This window comes from Macrotis lagotis, chromosome 1 (assembly GCF_037893015.1).
Source record: "Macrotis lagotis isolate mMagLag1 chromosome 1, bilby.v1.9.chrom.fasta, whole genome shotgun sequence".
Taxonomy (NCBI): domain Eukaryota; kingdom Metazoa; phylum Chordata; class Mammalia; order Peramelemorphia; family Peramelidae; genus Macrotis; species Macrotis lagotis.
Window position 1 is genome coordinate 168,872,152 of NC_133658.1, and position 25,745 is coordinate 168,897,896.

At 36.9% G+C, this 25,745-nt stretch overlaps 1 protein-coding gene across 8 annotated transcripts in view; it reads right to left on the reverse strand.

Moving 5' to 3' along the window:
- RIN2 (Ras and Rab interactor 2) overlaps window positions 1-25,745 on the reverse strand; it is a 230,083-nt gene that overhangs the window by 56,653 nt on the left and 147,685 nt on the right. For 7 of the 8 annotated variants that reach the window (XM_074209358.1, XM_074209357.1, XM_074209355.1 and 4 more), the window contains one exon: window positions 10,394-10,494. In XM_074209358.1, coding sequence (XP_074065459.1) covers window positions 10,394-10,494 — 101 coding nt within the window. Of the gene's footprint in view, window positions 1-10,349; window positions 10,495-25,745 lie in introns of those variants that run through there. The other variant, XM_074209359.1, reaches the window with a different exon arrangement.

Sequence of the window (25,745 nt, forward strand, 5' to 3'; positions counted from 1 at the left end):
CCATTTATTCAGATAAACCTGTAATACCTATTCAACAGGAGGTGCATAGGAGAACTGTGATATTGAGAACTATATTTCAATCTAGACGGGATGAATTGTTCTACAACTTAAACCCATAGAAACCTGCCCTTGAAGACTCTTTAGTCTACAACTCGTGCAGAGTTCAGTCAAACATAGTCCTTATGCAGCACAGCACTAGAATACAAACATAAATTATACACGTTTGTTAAGCTGAACAAAGATGTTTTCTTTTTTTTCTTAAATTGGGAAACAGTGAAGATGTGAAGCATGTATTCTCAATTGATTGTAAGGTTCTTCAGGACAAGGACTATATGGATGAGGGGTGGGGATGTTCTGACCATGGGTCATTTGTTCTTGTGCTGCCACAGCAACTGCAGGCTGTATTTGAAATTCAATAAATCCAGGACCTTTTTAGGGATGAATTAATTAAATGTTTGACCAAATATTGCAGGTGAATGATGTTATAAATATTCAAATGGTCCTTGGAAGAAAAAAAGGTCCCCCACTTCTGATAGTCTATTAAGTGTCAGAGACTATGCTAAGTGATTACAAATATCATCAAGTTTAATCCTCACAGCAGCCTTGCAAGGTAGATGCCCCACATCGAGTTAAAGAATCATTGATTTTGCCAGCTTTCAGACCATGCAGGGAGCTCTAAGGATCATAGAACTCAGGAGGCTGCCTGTATCACATCAACTCACCAACATAACTCCAGCAAAACAAACTAAGAGTCATACCAGGCCAAATAGTGATCAAGAAATTCAATGAGAAACTATACAGCAAGGGCCTTGTTTTCACCTTGGCGCTGCATAAATCAACAAGAAACCCCCAGAAAATTGGGAAAGGGCGTCACTAGCAATGCCACAGAACTGAACAAGTAGCCAAGTCAGCAGCTTCCCAGTATATCCAGAGTCCAGAAACATGGATCGTCTGGAAGGCTCTGTGATGGGAGGGTGATAAGAGTGGAAGGCTTCCTGGGAAAACACTGGGGTGGTTGGAAACCTACTATGGGGCCCTTGGAAGTGACCCAGTGCCCTAGAGTTCTGGGATCCCTAGCATTCATGGGGCATCTAGGTGGTATAGGAACCAGAGCACTGAAGCTGAAGTGAGCAAGATCTGACTTCAGAAACAGCCTTAGACTGTGGCTTTGTAGGTAACATGTTTGCCTCAGTTTCCTCATCTATAAAATGGGGTTAATAATAGTACATACCTTGTGCCTGAAAGGGATTAGGTATGATATAAATGTTAGATCATATTATTGTTATTATTATTATTATTACTATCAGTATGACCTGGGACACCATAGATATCTGAAGAAAACATCAATTACTATGTTACTATACTGTAGATCTAGAGGATGCCCCAATATCTGCAAAAGTATTATGGAAGTTAAACTAAGAACAAACAATAAACAACTAAAGAACCTAGTAGTATAATGATTTTGTTCTGAAGACTTAAGGAAGGATAAAAGGACTACAGCAGTGTAGAAAGGAGGCTGAGGAGGTGGATTTGATATTTCTTATAATAGGGGAATAGGAAGCAGATTAATTTTTCTCTTATTCAAAATGGACAAGGGAGGGTTAAAAATGTGTGAATAAGGGGTGGCTAGGTGGCACAGTGGATAGAACATTGGCCTGGAGTCAGGAGTTCCTGAGTTCAAATCTGGCCTCAGACACTTAATGATGATCTAGCTGTGTGGCCTTGGGCAAACCACTTAACCCGACTGCATTGCAAAAAAAAAAATGTGTGAATAAACAATCTGTTTAAATATACATCCAACTCAACAGAAAAATAAGTAGGGATAGGAAGGGAGTTGAGAGGAAGGATAGTGCCAAGGTCAGATCAATTAAAAAGAAAACAAATTTTTTATCCTAAAAAGAGGAAGGGGGAAGATTAAAGAAAAGAACTGGAATCAAAGAGGGTAGTAATCCATCAATAGAGAAGCAGATGAACCAACTGTGGTACATGAGTGTGATGGAAGAAATGAGGAAAGAGATCATTTCAGAGACTCCTGATAATTATGAACTGAAAGAATGAAATGCCTAGAAACAGGAGAAAAATGTAAAAAATTACAACAGTGTAAAGAAAATCAAATCTGGAAAATTTAAGAACTCTGATTAAAGAAATGATCAACTATGTTTTCAGAGAACCTATGATGAAGCATGTGACCCCTGTTTCCTAACACAGAGATGATGAACTCAAGGTGTAGAAGAAACAAACATTTTTGGAAAAGGACATTATGTTGATTTGTCTTTGCTTGATCATGCTTATTTGTTAGAAGGTTTTATCCCCAATCTGTTTTTATTTTTAACTTTTTAAATTTTATATTTAACTTATTTATTTTTCTAATTAAATGGCAAGATAATTTTCTTTATTTTTTTGTTTTTTGATTTTTCACAATAACTGACATTTTATTTTATTTTTTCAATTACATGCTATGGTTGTTTTTCAATATTAATCTATTTGCATACTTATTAGTTACACATTTTTCTACCACCCTCCCGTCCCCCCTCCCCTTGGCCAATAGTTTAGTAGAAGTTGTACATGTATATTTGTGTTTAACATATTTACACTATAGTTATTTTGTGTAAGAGGAATCAGGACCGAAGGAAAAGAAAGAAAATCATGAACAGGAAGGGAAAACATAAGAGAAGTTTTAAGAAAAAAGTGAACATAGTACACATTTACACTCTGAGGTTTGTTTGTTTGTTCCCTCTGTATATGTTTGGGTCCATAACAGGTCTTCTCTCTCTCTATCTCTTTTTTTTTTTTAAGGTTTTTGCAAGGCAAACAGGGTTAAGTGGCTTGCCCAAGGCCACATGGCTAGGTAATTATTAAGTGTCTGAGACTGGATTTGAACCCAGGTACTCCTGACTCCAGGGCCAGTGCTTTATCCACTACATCACCTAGTCGCCCCTCATAACAGGTCTTCTAAGGGTTGTCCTAGATGTCTGAGAGCTGCATTTATCATGGTTGATTGATCAAATTACAGTGTTGTTAATATGTACAATATTCTCTTGGTTCTGCTTCCTTTGTTCACCACCAGTAAGATAATTTTGAATATTCAATTTTGTAAAGTTCTCTCCCTCCCACCCTTCCCTCTACCCACCCTAGATAGCTAATAAACTGATATAAATAATACTTATATTAGTAAGTAAGCTAATATAGGTAATACATGTACAATCGTGTTCCACAAATTTCCATATTGGTCACACTGTCAAAGAAGAAGCAGAACAAAAATGGAAAAACCATGAGAAGGGAAAAGCAAAAACAAAATTAAAAAGGAGAAGATAGTATACTTTATTCCATTATTCCAATTATTCCATAATTCTTTCTCTGGATGTGAATGTCATTTTACACTGTAGGTCTTTCGCTGTATTGCTGAGAAGAGCTAAGTTCATTCATGGTTGATCATTGCACAATGTTGCTATTAAGGTGTACAATGGTCTCCTGGTTCCGCTCACTTAACTCAGCACCAATTCAGGCAAGTCTTCCTTCCAGGTTTTTTATGAAATATGCCTGCTCATCATTTCTTACAGAACAATGATATTCTTATACAGTCAAATACCACAACTTGGTCAGTCATTCCCCAATTGATGAGCATTCCCTCAATTTCCAATTCATTGCTACTACAAAAAGAGTTGCTATGAATATTCTTGTACCGGAGGAGTCTTTCCTCCATTTTTTATGATCTCTTTGGGATACAAACCTAGTGATGGTATTGCTGGGTCAAAGGGTATGCATAGTTTTAGTCCCATATGTTTTTAATTGGGGATGAAAAGGGGAGGTTGGAATGGAAAGGATGACTCAGCAATAGTGATTACAAAAGAAAAAAACAAAGTTTTTTTTTAAAAGAAAACTATACAAAGGAGCTTTGAGGGAAGCACAGACAAGGACAGATATGAACATAGCATGTGGTAATCTTTATGAAAAGATCTGTCCAGGCAAGCTAATGTACCTAATATAAAAAGGGAAATGATTAAAAGGCTAAAAATCTTGGTGTCAAATTTCTCTGATAAAGGTTTGATTTCCAGTATATATATGTACAATTCATAAATTCATAAATAAGACTAATTAGTCATTTTCTAATAGATGAATGGTCAAAGGATATGAAACAAACAGTTCTTTAAAGAACTGCAAAGTATTCACAACTATCTGAAAAAATACTCCAACTCACTAATAATAAGAGAAATACAAATCTGAAGTTTTACCTCACATTCTGCAAATTAGCAAAAATGACAACAGTTAATGTTGGAGGGGTTGTGGAAGAATAGGCATACTAATAAGTTGTTGGTGTAGCTGTGAAACGTACAACCATTTTGGAAAGTAATTTGAAATTACGCAAATATAGCAACTAAAATGTCCATACCCTTTGAAATTCTGTTACTGGGCTCAAAAAAGTTATCCATGAGAAAAAAAGTCCTCATATACTCCAAAATACTTATTGAATTTGCTATAGTAGCACTTTATATACCAAGAATTGGAAGCAAATACCCATCTTATGGGAAATGACCAAACAAATTGTGTATGTTTATTTAATGGAATAGTATCATGCTGAAAAAAAAAAAATGAAGTTTAAGATAACTGCAGAGAAACCTGGAAAGATTTACATGAACTGATGTAGAGTGAAGTAAGGAGAGGTAAGAAAACAATATACACAGTAATTACAATATAAATAGAAATAACAAAGGCACCAAAAATATCAAAAGTTATCGTAACAAAATTTTGAAGATTAAAAGAACTGAGAAGATACTCCCAACCTACTCTTTTATGGAGACTAGAGGTCCACAGGTGTTACCTATTGTACATATTTTGGGACTTTTAAAAATGGATCAATCAGTTATACTGGCTTCCTACCCCACCCCCTAGAAAATACAATATCATATGAGATGACTCACTGGGAGGGACAGAAAGGGGAGGACTACTTATATCTTATATCACTCTGGTGATATAGTAATAAAAACTTATTTAAAAAAATTTTAAAAAGTATACCTACTAATTCATTTCTCTTGCACAGGGATTTGGGAAATGTTAGTTTAGGTACAAAGAAAAAAATATCTTTTTTTAAAATTTCACTCTTTTCAAAGTGCTGAAAACATCCATACTTAGGTTTTCAAATCCTAGGTTGGCTAAGGTGCTAAGTCACTTCTAGTTTCTTAGTCAATCCAGTGGGAGTTAATAAGGACAAACAATAACTTGTCATCAGCCTGGAGCCATTCTTCCTCAATTAACTAGAGCATAAGGCTAGCAAAAAGAATCAGAGAAGCTAGGTTTCTCAATTATTAGAAAACTTTCATCAGTCTCTTAGTGAAAGCTCTGTGTCACAACTTCATGTGGACCCTTCAATAAGGTCCTTCAACAATAGAACCAGCTTCCTGCTTTAAATCTTTTTTTTAAATTTTCTTTTATTCTCTGCTATGTATTTTTTTTTGCAAGGCAAATGGGGTTAAGTGGCTTGCCCAAGGCCACACAGCTAAGGTAATTATTAAGTGTCTGAGCCCGAATTTGAACCCAGGTACTCCTGACTCCAAGGCCGGTGCTTTATCCACTACGCCACCTAGCCGCCCCCCCTGCTTTAAATCTAATGAGACAAAGGATTATTGTTTTCATATTTATCACCAAACACCTTGAAAAATAATCAGCATGAAGAATCTCAAAGGCAAGTCTGGCTACTAGCCACAGGACACAGGGTTAGAGAGGAAGACTTCTACTTTTTCATTCATTCACTCACTATTGGATGGTCCTAGTGACAACTATCTTTTCAATTGTCATTCACTCTGCACAATGAAACTCACTCTGACAGTGAAACAGGATGGGATTGGGCATCTAGTAAAAATGTTAGTTTTAATTTTCAGAAGACATTCTGTTCTTCTATAAAGAATGGAATAATTGTGATATTAAAGCAAAGGTGACCTAGAAGTAAATGGAACAATAGATATTAATCAAGTTAATGGGGTCAGCAGCAGAAACAGTAGAGCCTAAGACAAGGGCAATGACTTGCTTTTGTTGTTGATCATAATTTGAGAAACCATAGTAAAAGATGCAATAAAGAGAGGAGGCAGAAAGCTAATATTTGCTTTGGGCATATTTAGGATTTTGGCAGTGTAGTTTCACATATTATCAGACCACTGTCTATCTATATGCTCAGTTTTATCATCTAATTAATCCATGACTTTGTTCCATAACAAAATTTACATATCTATGCTGATTTGTGATTTGTAGAGCTTTCTCTATGTATTATCTCATTTGATTCTCATATCAACTTAAAACATAGGTGCAAGAATTACTCTCATTTATATGAAGAAATCTTTAAAGTGATTTGGCCAGAGTCACACAGCTAGTAAGAGTCTGAGGCTGGATTTGAGTTGGTCTTCCTGATTCCACTGTACCACCTAGCTGCTCTTGTTCTATATTTGCCCTCTGCCCCCTTTACTTATTCTCTTTTCAGTTCTTCTCTTTTATTTCTAACAGCTTCCTTCACTTTGATACCACTGGCACTTCAAATTTAACATGATGAACATGAAATTCTACACCTTATTCTTTTAATATACCTGTCCTACTCATTTCTTTACTTTTATTCATGGCAGCTACAACTTCATTTCTAACCCTCATGCCTATAACTTTGGAATAATTTTTTAATTTCTCTCTTTCATTCCTCACTTCTGATCAATGGCTAAATTCTTTATTTCTAAGGCATCTAAAGGCATCTCTCCTATCTAACTATCTTGTCTGCTGTGACTGCAATTATACTCCTTCAAACTTTCTTCTCATCTAGATTAATATAACATCTTCCTTTGGAATTTTCTGTTTCTAATTCATTCTCTTTTTAATTCATTCTCAACATCATCTCTTAAATAATCTTCCTAAGTTATTACTCTGATAATGTCATTAATCTTGTTATTGTTATTCATTTATTTCAGTTACATCCAATTTTTCATGACTTCATTTGGGGTCTTCTTAGCAAAGATACTGGAAGTTTTTGCCATTTTCTCCTCCAACTCATTTTACAGATGAGGAAACTAAGGCAAAGAGCTAGTAAGTGTCTAATGCTGGATTTGTGTCGAAAGCTATACTGTCTACTGAATAAATTATCAATTTCCCATCCTGAAAATTTCTAATCTGACTCCAACTCAACCATCTAGCTTTATTTTAGTCAAACTGATTTACTTTCTATCTCTTCTCATCCTGACCTGTGCATCTCTGACCCTATATTCATTCTGTCACTCATACTGGAAATGTACTGATGACGGCTCTGCCTTCTTTCATGTCCCAACTTGGATACTATCTCTTTGCCTTCTTTCAAGTCCCGACTTGGATATTACCTCCTACATGGGACCTTTTCTGGCTCATACCCTAGAACAATGCTTTGCCTTTTACTCTCCCTTTAATTTGTGTACTTTTCTTTCCTCAGTGGAATGCATGGTCTATGATATAGCTATCCTGATCCAAGGCTTTGCATTTTGTAGGCGTTATTTAATAGGATCACAGACCTGGCACTAGAAGGGACCATAGAGGACATGGAGTCTAAAGCACTATTTTAAAAGATGAGGGAACTGAGGCCTGGAGTGGTTCAATGCCTTCCCAGTTAATGTCTGAGCTGAGAATTGGACTGAGATTTTCCTTACTTCAAGTTGATGCTTTATACATTGGGCAGCCAGCCAGTCAAGTAGTATTTTTTAGCCTACAACATGCCAGACTCTTGAGGATACAAAGAAAGGTTCTCAGGGATCTCACAATTTAATGTGGGAGATGACATATAAACAGTCTGGTCCCCATGTACAAATAAAATATAGGAAAAATTGGGAGTAGTCTCAGAGGAGTGTTTCAAGATTAAGAAAGACTAGGAAAGGCTTCTTGAAGAAATGGGGCTTTAGCTGAGACTTAAAAGAATCCAGGGAAGCCAGGGAGCAGAGATGAGGACAGAGAGAATTCAAGGCATGGGAGAAAGCCAGGGAAAATGAACAACAAAGTTGGTTGATGGAGAATTTTGTGCTAGTATTGGATCATATAATACTTGGAGGGCAGTAAGTTGTAATCAAACTAGAAAGACAGAAAAGAGGCCAGATTATAAAAGGTTTAAAAGAGTCACACAGAAGATTTTATTTTTGATCTTAAAGACAAAAAGGAGCCACTGCAGTTTACCTAATGGGTAGTGGGGTGATGTGTCAGGTTTGCACTTTAAGAAGATCAATTTGACAGATGAGTGGAGAATGGAATTGGAATGGGGTAAGACTTTGAACTAGGTTGGTTGTAGTGTCAGGAGGAAAAGGATCACATCTTATAGAGAAGTCAGTAGACGGAACTTCACAACTTATTGGATATGAACTGGACAGATTAAGAAAGAGTGAAGAGTCAGGGATTAGAGTTATGTTGCAATCCTAGCTTTCTAGAAGGTACCATAATAATAGAGAATTTAGGAAGTGGGTATAGTTTTTTTTTGGAGGGGGGGATATTCATTCAATTTTAAACATTTTAGTATAGATGTCCCCAGAATATCTAGTTTCATACTTCTAACTGGTAGTTGAAAATGAGGAGAGAAGTTGGGGCTGAACAAATAGATCTGAGAGTCATATGCAAAGAAATGATTGAAATCTTGAGAGCTGATGAAATCACAAGTGAAGTAGTAAATAGAGAGGAGTGAGATATACTTCTCTCCCCCAGCCTCACCCTCTCTTTGATTGGATGGATATAGATGAGGATCTGGAAAAGGAGACAGAGAAGAGGTCAGGAAATCAGTGTCATGAGAACCTAGAGAGAAGAAAGTATCAAGTCAAAGGCTGCAGAGGGGTCAATAAAGGAGGATTGAGAGAATGCAATTAGGTTTGGCAGTTAAGAGATCATTAAAAACTTTGGAGAATATAGTTTTGTTGAAGGATGTTGAGGTCAGAAGGCAGACTGCAAAAGACTTAGGAAAGGAAGTAGTAGCACTTAATGTAGACAGATTTTTAATCACAAAAAGGAGAAGAGATATAGGATGATAGAAGCCAATAACTAGTGAAGATAGATGGATGAAGTGAAGGATGGGACAGACTTAGACATGTCAATTCCCACCTCAGGAAGCAGGGAAGTGGCCAGTAGATATGCCATCTCTAATATGTGCTGAACTGAACTGAACTCATAGAAGTTAATAGGAATAATAACATCTAACTTTTATTTAGTGTTTTAAGATTTACTAAATGCTTTTGTATTACATTATCTCATTTGAACTTACAATCTAGGAGATAAGACAATAATAGATAAGAATATATAATCTCTAAAGAGGTATAAAACAAAGTACTATGTGAGGCCCCAGGGGAGTATTACTATTACTTGTGAGACTTTCCCACTGTCCATATTGATTAAATACTCTAATATCCATTGCCCAATCAATCATCTGGATACACAGAATTTCCAGGGGTAAGGAAAGTAACAGTTTTGCTACAGAAATAAGATTAGTAAAGGAAATTATAACCTTTTAAATTCAGAAGAGCTCCCTGGGGCTGTGATATCTCCCCTCACACTACCTAAGCAAACACGTCTGGCCGGTTTGAAACTTGCTAGAACACTTGAATTTTCCTTCACAGTGTTCCTCCTGTATTTCATTTCTCCTCACTTGTTAGGAACATTCATTGTTATAAACCTGATCCTCGGGGTAAGATGACCAAAATGTCAATACCAGCCTAGGCCTGCGATTCAATTACAGATACAAGGATACTGTTCAAGGAATTACAGTCACTTATAACTCTAATTCTATTGATTTCCCCTTATTTTGTCCTGACTATATTCCAATTTCCTCCTTTACATTTTACATTAGAAATCCAAAGAAACAAGACCTCCACTTCACATATTTCTATCACTGTAATAATTCCTCAAATTTCAACAGTGTGCTCCTGCTTTCTGAGTCATTTCTAGAAATACTTGATGCTCTCCAGGCCAAGCCTGTCCTATTTTATTGATAAGCAAAGCTTTGGCTGATTATTTCAAAGTGGACCATCATATGATCTCTGCTTTGGTTTCTTATGATCTGAAAATGCAAAAAGATTCCTTTTTGTACTTTCCTTTAATCCTCAGCATTAACAACAGTCGGACTTAACCTGCAAGGACTTAAATGAATTTCTTACCCCAAAGTGTATTTGTTAACTGAAGACTGTGGATGAAACTTATCATTTCTCAGAACTAGGGAGCATCAGCAGGAGGCAAAGTCCAAGTGCATATAGGACATTCAAAGCAATTAAAACAAACATACACAGTCCATTCATAAGCCACTCCTGCCTCCAAGGACTAATAAAGTTGTATGGCTGCCATAGAACACAAACTTCAACTCCCCTAACTAAAGCAGTTTCGCTAACCTTTATTTCTTCCCCTCCAAGAATGAACAGATTTTGGGGATCACCTGGGTATTTCAGTGGGTTCCAGTTCATCTTCCAGGCTGACATCTGTCTGCACCATCTCTTGTTTCAGTTCTCCGATCTCTGAGGCAATTGTGTCAATGAGCTATTCAAAGACAAAAATAAAAATAGTATGACATCAGAAAGTGGAAGAGGCGTGGACTTAAGGCTTGGCCAGGTTTAGTCACTTCTCTTCAGTAGGAACTAGAGGGAGGTTACAAACTTTTTGTTCTTTCCCATGGGCTATATGAATTTCCTCTTACCAGAGGAAAAGCAAGGGGGGCAGAGCAAGCTTTAATTGAGAAAGGGAAGTTCTTAAATTTCTTTAGTTTTTGTGCTAAGCTGCATGGTGAGTTAAAAAAAAATTCAATCACTTTCATTACTCAGTAAAAAAAAAAGTTAAATGGTGGTGAATATATTTCACATCATATTTTTCCAAAGGAAAGACAGAATTTCATTTTCTTTATTGTAATTTCTTAAATTCTCCTACTTTAGTAAGGAAACATTTAAAATTCAAGTAACAAAACAAAACCTCTTTTGGCTCATTGTTTAATGATCAACTTCTATAATTTTGGTCTTTTCCTGCAAATTGCAATACATTTATTTGGTGTGGAATTAGGAAGATGCTCACTTTGATTGTACAGTACAACAGTTACTGGGGCTAAAAGCAGAAATGCTAACATCTCCTACAAATCTCATAGAAAAGAAGAACTAAGCCAAGACTGGACTGACTACTTGTTCCTTAGAAAATAAGGAGGATTCTTCTTGATCAAGATATGAGATGGACCAGATGGTCTGCGCAATCTCTTTAAGGATGAGATTCTACAATCTTTGATTGAAGCACAGTGTCTATAGAGTGTGGGACTTGGAATCATACAAACCTATGTTCAAATCTTGCCTTAGTTTGCTCAGCTAAGTGATAATGAGGATGACAATAGAACCTGTATCGGTTTGTTATGAAGAGCAAAAGAAATAATGTTTGTAAAGCACTCTGTAAACCTTAAAGCAGTAACTAAATCCTACCTTATTACAATTTAGAGGGATTGGCATGACAGTTTAAGCATCAATACTTCCTATAAGTACTTTCTCAAGTTTAAAACAGGTTCCTTTCTTGCCTGTGCATCTCAGATGCTGCTGCAAGGTCCAGTTCAAGGGCCAATCTCCTCCTATCAATCAATCATCAAACATGTGTTAACTTCCTATTGCTTGCAGAAGCAGTGTGGCATAGTAAAGAGAGTTGGCCTTAAAATTAGGAAGACTTAGCTTCACAATTTGCCTCTGCATATTGTTATTCAAAGATAATTTTGAAAGAATTACCAATTCTGATCAGTATCCCAGTATCCTGGACATGGCCTCTGATATCTCGGTGCTTTAGGGAACTCTTTATGACTATAAATTGTAGAAAAAAATTGGACTTGCATTGGTAGAGGGAAGTCTATCAATAGATAATGACATTTAGAAGTAACCTATATGAATGAAATAACAGGACCAGCCCCTAATCCTATGGTACAAGGACTGTTTAAGGTTTTGGGACTATAAAGACAAAAATTAAATCATCCCATTCATCAAGGAACTTACAAGCTATCTAAATGAATCAACATATACAAATATATATACAATACACATACATATATTCATATATGTTCATACATACATATATGTGAACAGCACCAGTCTTGGGATCAGGAGGATGGGAGTTTGAGGCCAGCTGCAGACACTTACCACTTTACTAGCTGTGTGATCTTGGGTAAGTTACTCAACCCTGACAGCCTCACATCTAGGGCCATTCTCCAGTGGTCCTGATTTATAGCTGATCACTGGACCCAGATAGTTCTAGAGGAGAAAGTGAGGCTGCTGATTTAGCACAGTATCCCTGTATTTAAAATCCAATTCACTTGCTTGCCTTGACCTGATGTCACTGTCTTCTTTGAGAACCGAAGGACAAACATCATCATCATTGATTAGACCTCTGATTTCACCAATTTCCTCCACCAATGTGCCTTTTAAAAAATTTATAATCTAAAAATTGTTTGGGTCACTAAGAGTTAAGTGACTTGCCCAGAGTCTTCATTACAGCTGATCTATGTCAAAGGCAGGAATGGAAACTAGGTATTGAGTGACTTAGCAACCAGTTCTGTCCATTAGATTACTCATGTCTTAATTTCAAAGTAAGTTAGTTGGGAGAGGAGACCACAGCAGTGGGAGAAGAATTTCCTTTTCAGGTGACAGAATAATAAAGAGGGCAAGAGAAGAAAAGAAGAGAAAAAGCTATTTAAGGGAAAGAGAAGGAGAGAAAGGAGAAGTAATAGGAGAAAAGAAAATGTTAACAAAAAAAGTAGCAGGGAGAAAGGCATGTACGCAAATGTTTACTATAATGAATAGGGATGAAGAAGAGGGCAGGGATGAGCAGGGAATGTTATTCCTGTGTTAAATTTAATATATACTTTAAAAAGTCCCAAATATATACTTATATGTTATTTAAAAAGCTGTAGTAGAGATTGATGGTCTCAAATACAATTCTTCTTTTTTCTTTTTTTATGGAAAAATTTACTATCATGTTTGAACAAATCAGAAAGGCAAACATTTAATTTAAATGAGATTATCACTAATAACAATGTATATTTCTGTTATTCAACTACGTGGTTTTATATTTAATAATAGATCTACATTTGTATATTTCCTTAAGGTTCACAAAATACTTTCCTCACGTTGATTCTTCAAGACAGGTAAAATTTACACCCCAAACTGACTTATCTAAGTAACATAGTAGATAAAGTGCTAGGTCTGGATTCAGGAAAATCAGACTTCAACTCTGCCCTCAGACACTTACTAATCTTTGATCCTGGAAATCATTTGACCTTGTTTTGTTTTATCTTCCCAATCTGTAAGAAGAGATAGCTAGATGGTGTATGAAAGAATTAGAAAAACAAATAATAAATTCAACTTTTTTTCTCCATATTTCACTCATCTGTAACTATAATTTCAATAGCCTAGTGGTAATTTATTTCATACTTAAGACTGCTCTCTTGAAAAATGATTAGTTATTGTTATGTAAAGATAATTTTGAAAGAATTACCTACACTGAGCAGTTCCCAGGTAACTCTCATCTTGCCTACTCCAGTAGATTCCCAGAAATCTTATCACCAGGCTGTACATTCAGCTTCTGATACTCAGCACCTAGAAAACTCCTTCAGTAGCCTCTCCCCTCTAATTGGAGCTGTAAACTCCTCCCAAAGCCTACCTTCAGGGTTAGGGATTTATTCTCCAGCAGCAGTAGATCAGCTTAGTTACATCCCCAGAGAACACATCCTCACCCCCATCACACTCCCACCCTCTTTGCCTTTTTCACTTTCCTTTTGTCTTTCCCCATGACATTATAAATTCCTTAAGAGCAGGAACTGTCTTTTTCTTATTTGTATCCCCAGAACAATGGCTTAATAAATACTTACTTAATTGATCATTATAATGACCAATCACAGAAAACTAAATATGTTTTACTTGAAACAAGGATTTTATGTTCCCCCCAATTTGTGTGTGTGTGTGTGTGTGTGTGTGTGTGTGTGTGTGTTCAGATGTAAGAGGAAAAAGAGATTTCTGATGATTGGAAAAATATATAATGTTTAAAAAGATTATTGCCATAAATGATTAAATAAGTTTAGATTTTAATGATGGGAAACTGTGTGTACTGAGATAAATAAACACAAAATGTATGCAAACTGAATATAAAATGATTTAAGAGTAGAACAGAATTCTATCAACTGGAAAAAAAGCCGAGTGGAACTTATTTTTCAGGTATCTTCAGCCATGTAACTTCATGACTCTGGGATGTTCTTACAAAGATACTGGAGTAGTTTAACATTTCCTTCTCCAGCTCATTTTTTTTTTCTTTTTGGCACAGCAATTTTTAATGAATATCCTTTACTATCACCTCTTCCATCTCTCTTAGAGTCTAGGACAATGCCTGACACATAGTGATTAATAATTGTCTATTGATTGATTAAATACCTTTTTCCCCTTTGAACATAGTGATGTTAGTTACTACTTTTAACTTACTCTCATGATGAACTCCTGCTTTCCCAAGAAAGAAGGCCTTGGCTCTTGAGACCATCTCATTCCCTTAGGTCCTTTCTAGCTTCTATCTCCAATCAAATTGTTAAGTCAAATAAACAAGCATTTATTAATTTTACTATATTATTTTCCTATATTAATATTACTATGGGTCAGACACTGTGGTAATATATTGGAGAGACAAAGGTTAAAAAATCCAAACAAGCACAAATAATATTCCAACCCCTCCCTCAAAACAAAAGAGAAGTCCTTACTCTCAAAAAGCTCACCATCTAATGGGGGGAATATACAAGTAGCTATATACAGAATGAACTGGAGGAATCTTAGAGGGAAGAGAGACTACCACCAGTAAAGGAGGACAGAAAGTGACACTTTAGCTGGTATTTGAAGGCCAGGAAACTTTGGAAAATAGAGAAAAGGAGATAGAGTTCCCGGCGTAGAAATGGGGGTGGAAGAGAACCAGTAAAGAGGTATGACATCCAGAGACAGAGTGCTTTGGTTGTTGAATAGTAAAGAGGCCCAAAGTGAAAATCCAAATGAACCAGGGGTTTCTTCAACTTGCTGTGTCACAGATTCCTTTCTCAGTCTGGTGACACCTAGCAATCCCTTAGCAAAATGTTTTTAAAAGAGTAAAATAATACAATTTGACAGAAAACAGTCATATTAAAATAGTTATCAACATATTTTTTAAAAGTTCATTGACAAAGGTTAAGAAATCTGAATACACAGTACCTTGCAAACAGGGTTTACAAATATTGTTTAATAAATGAATGACTCAATTTTCATCCTCAGAAATATAAAATTTCTCTTACTTGGTGGCATGTCTATACCAAGTCCAAGAATCAGAACAGATCTCAAGTCAAGGGTGAAAATAAATATTTTGTGTCATAAGGATTATAATGTATTTAAGGCAACAATGGAGGAGGGGATCAACTAAACCTTGAGGACAGGAGCTACATTTTATTAAACTTTATATCTATAAACTTTATGTCTTTCCCAGGTTGTAACACCTTGTTCTATACACAGCCCTTAATAAATATTTGTTTATTTAAATTGACTAGAATTCACTTAAATTGCATCTCAGAAAGGAACTGCCAAGAAAGGTCATGTAGCCTACAGGTCTAGCTCTTCCTTTAGCATTCCTTCCCCCCATGCTCCTACCTCTTCTTCCAGGTTGGGGACATGATGCAATAACTGTAGTTCAGTCACCATTACTTGCTTCTCTAGAGAGACACAGAGCTCTTCCATAAGAGAAGCTCCTACAAACTCCTCCTTCCTTTAAAATATCTGCCAATGGCCCTCCTTCTCTAACATTCCACCTATCTATTCCATTTTTAAGCAGTTTGTCTATCATTCATTTCAATTTTAATTAAGTACTTAATCAGTTTGAGTCCTTACCTTAAAACTTCCTAAGATTCTTTTATACAGCTAATGGAGAGGTAGCAAAGTCCACACACAGAACCCTCAGTTCATCATGAATCACCTAGTCTGGTCAAGGACTGTGCTAAGCCTGGAGGACAGAATGAATTGAAGGAATCTTAGAGGGAAGACACTACTGCCAGTAAAGGGAAACAGAATTTTTGTCTTATGACAAAAGTCTCTGCCTTCCAGGGCTTCGAATTCTCCTGGAGGATACAAATAGAGTCATTCAACTAAATATACAGTTATCTTTTTTTTTTAGGTTTTTGCTAGGCAATGAGGTTAAGTAGCTTGCCCAAGGCCACACAGCTTGGTAATTATTAAGTGTCTGAGGCTGGATTTGAACTCAGGTACTCCTGACTCCAGGGACGGTGCTCTGTCCACTGTGCCACCTAGCTGCCCAATATACAGTAATCTACTCTCCCCTCTGGAAATGACTTTGTATATACTTTGTACATATTTTGTATTTATTTGCGACCTCCTTGAAGACAAGTTCATTTTATGTTTCTATCCTCCAGCATCTAGAATTATTCCTGACAATAAAAGGTACTTAAAAAATGCTTCTAGAATTGAGCTGACTCAAAGAGAGAAAACAGTTAAAAATGGGGCAATCAAAACTTCTTGGAAGAAATACCACCTAGGCTGAGCCTCAATTATTTTGAGAGGGGGAGAGATTAGAGAAGGGAAAGAGTTCCAGGCATGGAGAGGTTCACCTGGGTAAATTCTCTATGTATTTGAGTGTAAGCAATAAAAAGTTGAGTTTCCACACCTGCACATCTAATCATAAGACAGACAAGTTCAAATAAAGAAGTAAAAATTGCAACTAGAAAAGAATGAACAAAGACAGCAAAAGCTGATACTTAACTCAATGTGGCATGATTCTAACATGAGATTTACAAGAAATGAGGGGAAGGGGAGCAGCTAGGTGGCCCAAGGGATAGAGCTCTAGCCCTGGAGTCAGGATGACTTGAGCTCAAATCTGAATTCAGGAACAAACAGATCTAATACGAGCCAGGCATTATGCTATGCAATTTATAAATATTATCTTGGGGGCTATTATCAGTGTGAGACAGTGTAAGTCACACAGCTGGTTAAGTGTCACAGAGTGGATTTGAACTCGAGTTTCCTGATTCTAAGCCTCAAACTCTGTCCACTATGCCACCTAGTTGCCTTAATTAGGGAGGGCAAATGAAAAGAGAAGAGGTCACTTAAAAAAATCCTATTAGCTTTTCTCTGTTTCTTGAGGTGAGCTATATATGAAAAGCAATATGTAAAGAGCAAGGTTACTCAAAGCATGTTTTATACTGAGAAACAAATAACGACAGTATAAAATGTTTCTCCTTCAAAGGCTATTTATATTTTAGGGCAGTTAGATGGAACAGTGGGTAGAGCACTGGCTCTGGAGTCAGGAGGACCTGAGTTCAAATGTGATCCCAAAAACTTATTGGCTGTGTGACCTTGGGCAAGTCACTTAACCCTGACTGCCTTGCATCCAAGGTCATCTCAGTTATCCTGATTCACAGCTGGACATTGGATCCAGATGGTCCTGGGGAAGAAAGTGAGACTGGTGACTTAACACAGCCCCTGCTCCCTACTCAAAGTTAATTCATGTGCTTGTCATAGTATCATCTCTCTGATATCATGATCTTCTTCAAACTTGAAGAATAGGGTCAGCTAGGTGGTGCAGTGGATAGATCATCAACTCTGGACTTAGGAGAATCTGAGTTCAAATCCAACCTCAGACACTTAATACTTATTTAACTATGTAACTTTGGGCAAGTCACCTAACCTCATTGCCTTGCGAAGAAGAAGAAGAAGAAGAAGAAGAAGAAGAAGAAGAAGAAGAAGAAGAGGAGGAGGAGGAGGAGGAGGAGGAGAAAGAAGAAGGACAAACATTTATAATTTAGCTGGATTACCAAATCTTGAAGATGAAACTCTGAGGCGATAAGCTTGTTGGGTGAGTGAATATATTACAAAGGACTCCAGGAGTCCTCCCCTACACACATACATCCCATTCCATTCCTCCAGAAAAACTTCCCACCACTACTGATTGTATGAATGTTAATTCATTTTTTAGGGGGGTGGGGGAGTGACTTGACCAAGGTCACACAGCTACTAAGTATCAAGCCTCTAAAGCTAGGTTTGAACTCAGGTCCTCCTGATTCTAAGGCCATGCTCTGCCAACTGTGCCACCTTACTGATCCTCTTCCATTAATTCTAAGTTTTCTTTCTTTGATAGAAAATAGAACATACAATTAAGGTAGAAAAGGGAAAAAAAGATACCAAAACACTATTTTTAGGGGACAGAGAAAGAAAACACTTGTGCTTAACATAAAACTTGTGATTAAACATGCCTGTCACATTCCTGCTGTTATCAGTTGGTTTGGAAAAAAAAAGAAAAGAAAAAGAGCTGATAGGATACAAGTCTGAGAAAAGTCAAATGGTACTTGGGGATTGAAAATTGATCTAGAAGGCCTTTCATTTTCTTTTACATCTATTGCCTTTGAACAGGTCACCTTTAAGAAAGTACTGAAAAGGGGAGCAGCTAGGTGGCACAGTGGATAGAGAAACAGCCCTGGAATCAGGAGGATCTGAGTTCAACTGTGACCTCAGGCATTTAATAATTAGCTAGCTGTGTGACCTTGGGCAAGTCACTTAACCTTATTGCCTTGATAAATAAAATTTTTTTAAAAAGTTCTGAAAAGGATTAAGTTGGTTTGTAAGAAAATTCAGTCCCTCAAATTTTTGGAGACCTGCAATTCATTTAGGTCTTATTTAGGATCCTGCAAACTCTGAAAAGAAGACTTCACCTTGGAAATAATTAGGGAATGATTAGCTTCCTTTACACACCAGCTAGGTGGGTAAAGTGGATGGAGCCATGGACTTTGAATGAGGAAACCTTCAGTCATTTCCTTCTCTGTGTGACTCCATTTGGTATCTTCTTGATAAAGACACTGGAGGGTTTTGCCATTTCCTTCTCTAGTTCATTACAGAGATAAGGAAACTGAGGCAACAGGGTTAAGTTCATACATGTCTGTTCATTCATGTCTGAGGTCAGATTTGAATTTAGCTGCTAGAAGTAATTTCTATTCTACATATTTAAGAAAATTGTGTTTTAAAGCTATATCTATCCTGAATGGTATTTAACAGAGAACCAAAAGGAAATTACAGACCTCCAACAGTTGTATACAAACAAAACTGTTCTCTCATGTTCACCGATCATTGAAATCTATCAAACATGATTTTAATTAATACAATAATTTCATTTTTTTCCTACTTTATCTACCAGTACTCACTAAGTGACTGAATTTTGACCTGGTCTATCCTTTGTTAGAGGTACAAATTAGAAGTGAGACTTGTGGGGGAATAACCAAAAGCTAGGAGAGAATGAAAGCAAATCTGTTTTTTTTTTAAATCCTGTGCATGGCACTGTGAATCTAAGGAAGATAAAGAGGGAGTCCCTAGGCCCTTAGGTTCCTTAAGAAGTCTATGATCTGGAGGGACAACGCACAATATAAGATGAATGCATTTGAGAGCAATGAAAAATAGTAATGGAAGGTGGCAGTTTTATATCTGCTATTTAAAATTCATATCACTCTGGATAGGTCATTTTTTGTGCACTTCAATTTTTTCATCTGTAAAATGTGAGAGCTGAGCTAGATAATCTTTCCTTTCTAGGTTTGAATCTTCTTCCTTGAAAAACAGTAGGTTCTTGAAAAATTTGAGCTGAATTAAACATGTAAAATCTGAAGCAAAGGTCACTGCTATGGGAAATTGGAGGAAAGCTCTGTGGAACAAGTAACATTTGTGTTGGGTTTTAGAAAACTGGTAGAAATTCCATCAAGATTCTCTGAGAGAAAGCAGAGCAGGAAGTCCAGGCATAGGAAACTGCTCTAGCAAGGACACTCAGATAGCAATCTGGGCAGGGCTGTGTCACTTAGTCTGGAAAGGGTACCAAGTATGTGGAGGAGGAAGGTTGAAAGAATAATAATAATTGCTAACATTCATACAGAGCTTCAAAAGTTGACAAACAACTCATGTTCAAGCACTACTTGCTTCATAAAAATTTGGATTTCCACCAAAGTATATTTCAACCAGCCTTTGTAACCCTACAAATGAGAGGGCCTCAGAAAACTTATTTCAACTAATTTCCCAAGCTCCCCCCCCCACTTTTTTTGCAAAAGCTGGTCAACAAGCATTTACTATAATTCAGACATGTGATGATTATAAAGACAAAAGATGAAAAAGTCTGCCCTCAGGCAGCTGACACTCTAATGGGAAAGACTTTTTTTTTGTTGTGGCCAAGTAGAGAAATATAAGAGTAACAGAATTGTCTTCAAAACAAGCACAGTCTGGTCCTTCTATTATGGGAGCACCTACCCTTGGACTCTCACCAAACAGTCCTGGGCAACTATTATTACTGGGGCTCCAGAAGGTCATGGGCAGTGGGGGAATTATTCTAATTTCCAATATTTGGCCTATTAATGAGTATTTCTTAAGTTTCTCCTATGGAGCTTGAGAGCATGCTTTTGAGGGCAGGGCCTGTCTTTTGTCTTTCACGGTGGCCAATACATAGTGATTGCTTCACATGTGGTTTTTGTTCTTCATCACTGAAGAAGACCAAAAATGACATCATTATGTTTGAGACAAATTACATTGTATTGAATTGTGACTGATCAGCCCAATATGAGCTCAGAATATTTCTACCACAGGTAGGGTACAAATAGTTCATGTGAACACCTGGCCTGGATATTCTAAACTTTTGGATGTCAACTTTCAATTCTACTGTCCTCAGAGTGCAGCACCCTCACTGATAAGAGCACATCATTCTGGGTGGTCCTGTGCCAGTGTCTCCCAAGATGAACAATCAATTCTTCTGACCCCCTTGTGAGCACCTGCCCTGTGTGAGTTCTCCATCAAGTAGGTTTTATTTTTTTGGCAAGTCTACACCTGGCATTCTAATAGCCCATCATAGTTGCATTCTCTGTAGTAATGATGGAATGTTAGGCAGATTAGCCTGAGGAAAAACCTCAGTGACTGGTATCTTCACCTGCCAGGTGATCTTCAAAATTTTCCTAAGATTCAAATGGAAGCCCTGACAGGGCACTGGTAGCCTGTCCAGGTTTCACAGGCATATAGCAATGAAGTCAGCCTAACAAACCTTCAGTTTGGTTCAGTCCAATACCTCTTTTTTTCCCCCCCACTTTTTTTTGAAGCTTCCCAGACACTGAGCTAGCTCTGGCAATGTATGTGTCAGCCTCATTGTCAATGTGTACCTCCTTGAAAAGTACACACTACCAAGGTAAATGAACTTGTCCACAGTACTCAAAGCTTCTCCATTTGTTGTAGTAAATGGTTCCAAATATGGATGGTATGATGCTGGCTGATGGAGCACCAGTGATTTCTTTGTGATAATTGTTAGGCCAAAATAAGTACAGGAGCAGAGAATGGATCCATACTTGGGTGCATCTCAGCTTTAGAGGCTGCAATCATCATCTGCAAATGGAAGATCATGCATCAACACTCCCTTTCCACCTTGGTCTTGGCTTGTAGCCTTTTCAAGGTGAAGAATTTGTCATCAGCTGACCTTGAGGCCATGTTCATCCTCAGTGAAGGTGTTTGATAACATGGCCAAAACATCATGCTAAAAAACATGGGAGAGGACATATCCTTGTTTCACTCCATTGGTGACTGGGAAATCTCGAGAACATCATCCACCTTCCAGAAGCCAGGTAAGCATGTTGCCATTGACAACTAATTGCCTTTATAACTAGGTGAAGGGGCTACAAACAGAAAATCAAAACTCACCCTCTCACAAAGCAGTAGTTATCAAAAACAAGAGCTGTTAGAGAGGTAACCCAATATGGAAAAAGAGCAATGACTTTGGAATTAGGGGGTATATTGTTCTACCACCTACTATGAGCAAGTTATTTAATCTCTATGGGTCTCAGTTTCTTGTAAAACTCAGGGGATTGGACTAGATGATCTTCTAAGGTCCCTTCTAAGTCTAAAACTGTAATTCCTTGAACTATTTTCTCCAGTAGTACTTTCTGTTCTCTGTTTAGGTCTGTTCTTTTTTTGGGGTCAGGAAAATATTAGTCAGAGTTGGCTAGAGTAGTGAGTTTTCACCTATCAGTGTTGCCATAATCAATTTTTTCTTCGAAGGTTTGTGTGTCATGTTTCTTTACTAGAAATAAGCTCAAAGATGGCATGGTTTCTTCTTTACTTATTCCCCCCCCAATTCCCTCAGCAGAGCCTTCTCTCTGTCCACAGCAGTTGGGTGCAAAGCAATGTTTACTAACTGAAGACCAAAAGACATGTCATATGAACAGACTAGGTTCTTCTGTTTCAGCTCTAATTGAAAGGCTCTAGGTGAGGAATGCTGGCTCCTAGGTCTCTTCCTACCTGCCTGATCCTTTTTGGCATCCTTTGGTGGATTCCCCCTAGAGATCATAGATATTAATTATGGGTCTTTTCAAAGGTTTATTCTTGGAACTCTTCTGTTCTCCCTCTATACTGTCACTTGGTGAGCTCCACTTGCACGGGGTTCAGTTTATCCTTGCTATGCAGGTGATTGTCAGAGCTTTTTCTATCCATCCCTAAACTCTCTTTTGACCTCCAATATTATATCACTAACTGACTATATAGAACCACCTCAAATATAATAGATCCAATCCAATAAATATTTATTAAATGCCTAACTTGTGACAGTCACTGAGATAAGCACTAGGATATATTAAAAAAAAAAAAGAAAACCCATGCCCTCAAGGAGTTTACAATCTAATGGTAGAAGATAATACACAAAAGGAAACTGGAAAAAGGGGGATGGGATAAAGGGGAAGAAAGGTACCCCCTAAATGGAGGCAAGGTGGAGAAGTCAGAGAAATTCCAAGGTAGTGTTGCCAGATAAGAAGTGAAGTGCTTTGAACTGAGCTCCTTTTTTAAAAAAAGGAGGGCTTGGAGGTCATGCCCTGCTATCCAATTAGAGTCTTGGAATAGTAATGAGATGGAGTAGTAAGGCTAATAATAACAATAACAACAAATGATAATAACTAATATTTATATAATGGTTATTTGTGCAAGTACTATGCTAAGCACTTTACAAATCCTTACAACAGTCAGCAAATCAGGTGTTGTTATCCTCATTTTTGCAGATGAGTAAACTGAGGTAAAATGAATTACACACATGTAATAAGTATCTGAAGCTGATCTGAATCTAGGTCTTCCTGATTCCAGGCTCAGTGTTCTATCCACTGTTCCACCAAGGTGCTGATGGCTTTTGCAAAATGATTAAATTTTACCAATAATGAGTGTGGCTAGGTAAGAAATGAGAACTCATTTTCTTTTCCCCTAAACCCTTTCTTTCTCAAACTAAGATCTTACTGACAAAGGTCAGCTAGGGATTCGACAGACATTTATTAAGCTCCTACCTTCTATGTGATGGACATTGTGCTAAGTGCTGAATATTACAAATATGAAAAAGAAACTGTCCCCTACCCTCAGAGAGTTTACAATTTAATGGGAAAACAACATACAAAAGGAAGCAGGAGGGAGGATGGGGTGGGATAGAAGGTTTTGGACATAGGGACATGATGGAGAAGCCTAAGGAATTCAGCTAGATAGTGTTTCTATTCTCCCAGTCACGAGGCTTATAATCTTAATATCATCTTCATGTCCTTCCCTCCTTTCCTTCTTTTTTGTTCCCCTTTCTGGCCAATCTCACTCCCTCCTTCCTTTGTAAATGAATGACATTGCAGCTTTACATAAGCAGTCCCAGATTCTGGTCTCTCTTCATCACTTACTCTGCTCTAGTACATTATACCTACTACCACCTAGCAGACATTTAATAAATATTTATTGAGTGGATTTAAATAAATGTATAAATAAGGGCCCTTAATTTCTCTTGACAGTTAAGCAATCTGCCTATAATCAAAGAGGCCAGCTTTGACCAGGATCCAATACTAAATCCCCCATGTCTGAACACATTCTACCCTGTCACCAATTATTGAATTGCCCTTCCCAATCTCCCACCTTCTGCCTCACCTGTAAAATCTAGAAAATAGCAATAATAGCAACTTTGATGTTGTTAGAGAATGAGATCACATGATCTTTGGAGATCCTTTCCAGTCCTGAGAACTATGATTTAATTATTTTTCTGTAGATATAATTTCACAGACATCTTGGGCATGGCAGAGTTGGATTTGGAAATAGGTCTTCTGACTCCAATTCCAGGGCTCTTCTCTTCAAAGGAACAGGAATGTGACCCCGGCAGTAAATTCAGTTCCAGGATCATCTGTGATATTATTGTGAAAGAGTCATATATAGGATATTAAGTGAAGAAATGAGAGAAAAGGAGCGAGGGTCAGAGAAGGACAGGCCCAGGCTGATGGCATTAGCATCACAAGAACAAAATTCTGAAATGAAACTAAAATAAAAGATTTTCTGTAAGTTGGGCATTAAAATGTTCCAAAATTTGGTTTGAGGAAGGAAGAAGTGAAGAAAAGGGGTTTGGGAATGAAAAAATGTAAAGCTCAGTCATTTTCAGTCTTGTGAAGATGATTAAAAATTCTATGATGAATCACTGTGGCTAAAACAGCTGAATCTTTTGAAACTTTTTAAAATGCAAAATTAATGTTCCTCATTCAGGAACATTACCCTGGCTTAGAATTTCTCTGAAGTTTCTTTGGTTTGTTAGTATTCATCTAATTATTCTCACTAATTATTTGAGCTAATGATTCATTGTTCAGCTATGCTCATGGATTCCAAGACAAGGAAACAAAGTCTAGAGCTGGAGTGTGGCTAAACAAGTTGTGGTACATTAAAGCAACAGAATATTGCTGCAATGATAGAAAGAAAAAACCCCAACATACCCAATGCCTATGACAGTATAAGTAGAAACAATGGCAAGAAGTGAAACTTTACATACTATATGACTTAGAAGAAGTTGAGAGATCACACTTCTTTTCCTTCATTAATTAGGCTGTGGACTATGGTTATGGAATATTGTCTACACTACTACACTCAGGTGATGAGTTCTTTGTTTTGTTGAACTATTTCTCCCACCCCACTTTTTCCTTTAAAAATTCTTTTAAAATAGAGAATGGCTTTCTGAATAGAAGAAAAGAGATATATTTAGAAATGAAGCCAATGATTTGTCCCATACTAACTTGCTTTTTCAGTGAGGGGGAATGAGGTGGGAAGAAGGGAGAGAATTGGGAATTCAAGATTTTGGAAGTGAATGTTGAAACTTATTTTTTCATGTAACTGGAGAAAAAAATTTAAAGCATTTGATGAAAAAATAGGATATAAATAAAATTTTTTAAAAAATTCTTAGAACCTCATCTCTCATGCCTATCTATTACTATCTAGTTTCTTATTAGAACTAAATAGTTCTATTACTATCTACTATCTATAGTTCTTATTAAAACTAGATAGTTCTATTACTATCTACCATCTAGTTCAGGCCCTTAACAGTGCATGACTGGATTGGAATAATATTCTTAATAGTCTTCCTATCCCTAATTCCTCTAGGATCAAATATAAAATCCTATTTAGCATATAGTAACAATAACAAAATAGTGATATTATTGTTATCCTGTCACGCCACCCCTAATTTGGGTGTTGTCTTCCCCCATTAGATTGTAAGCTCCTTAGGAGCAGGAACTATCTTTCTTTTTCATACACACACATACACACACACACATACATATATGTTTACATATATTTGTGAGTATATATACATATATGTATGCATATATATAAATCTATGCATTTATAGATGTATACACATCTATGAATAGTATTTAGAATATAATTTAATATATACATGTATACACATGTACATATATACTATATACTATATATATATAT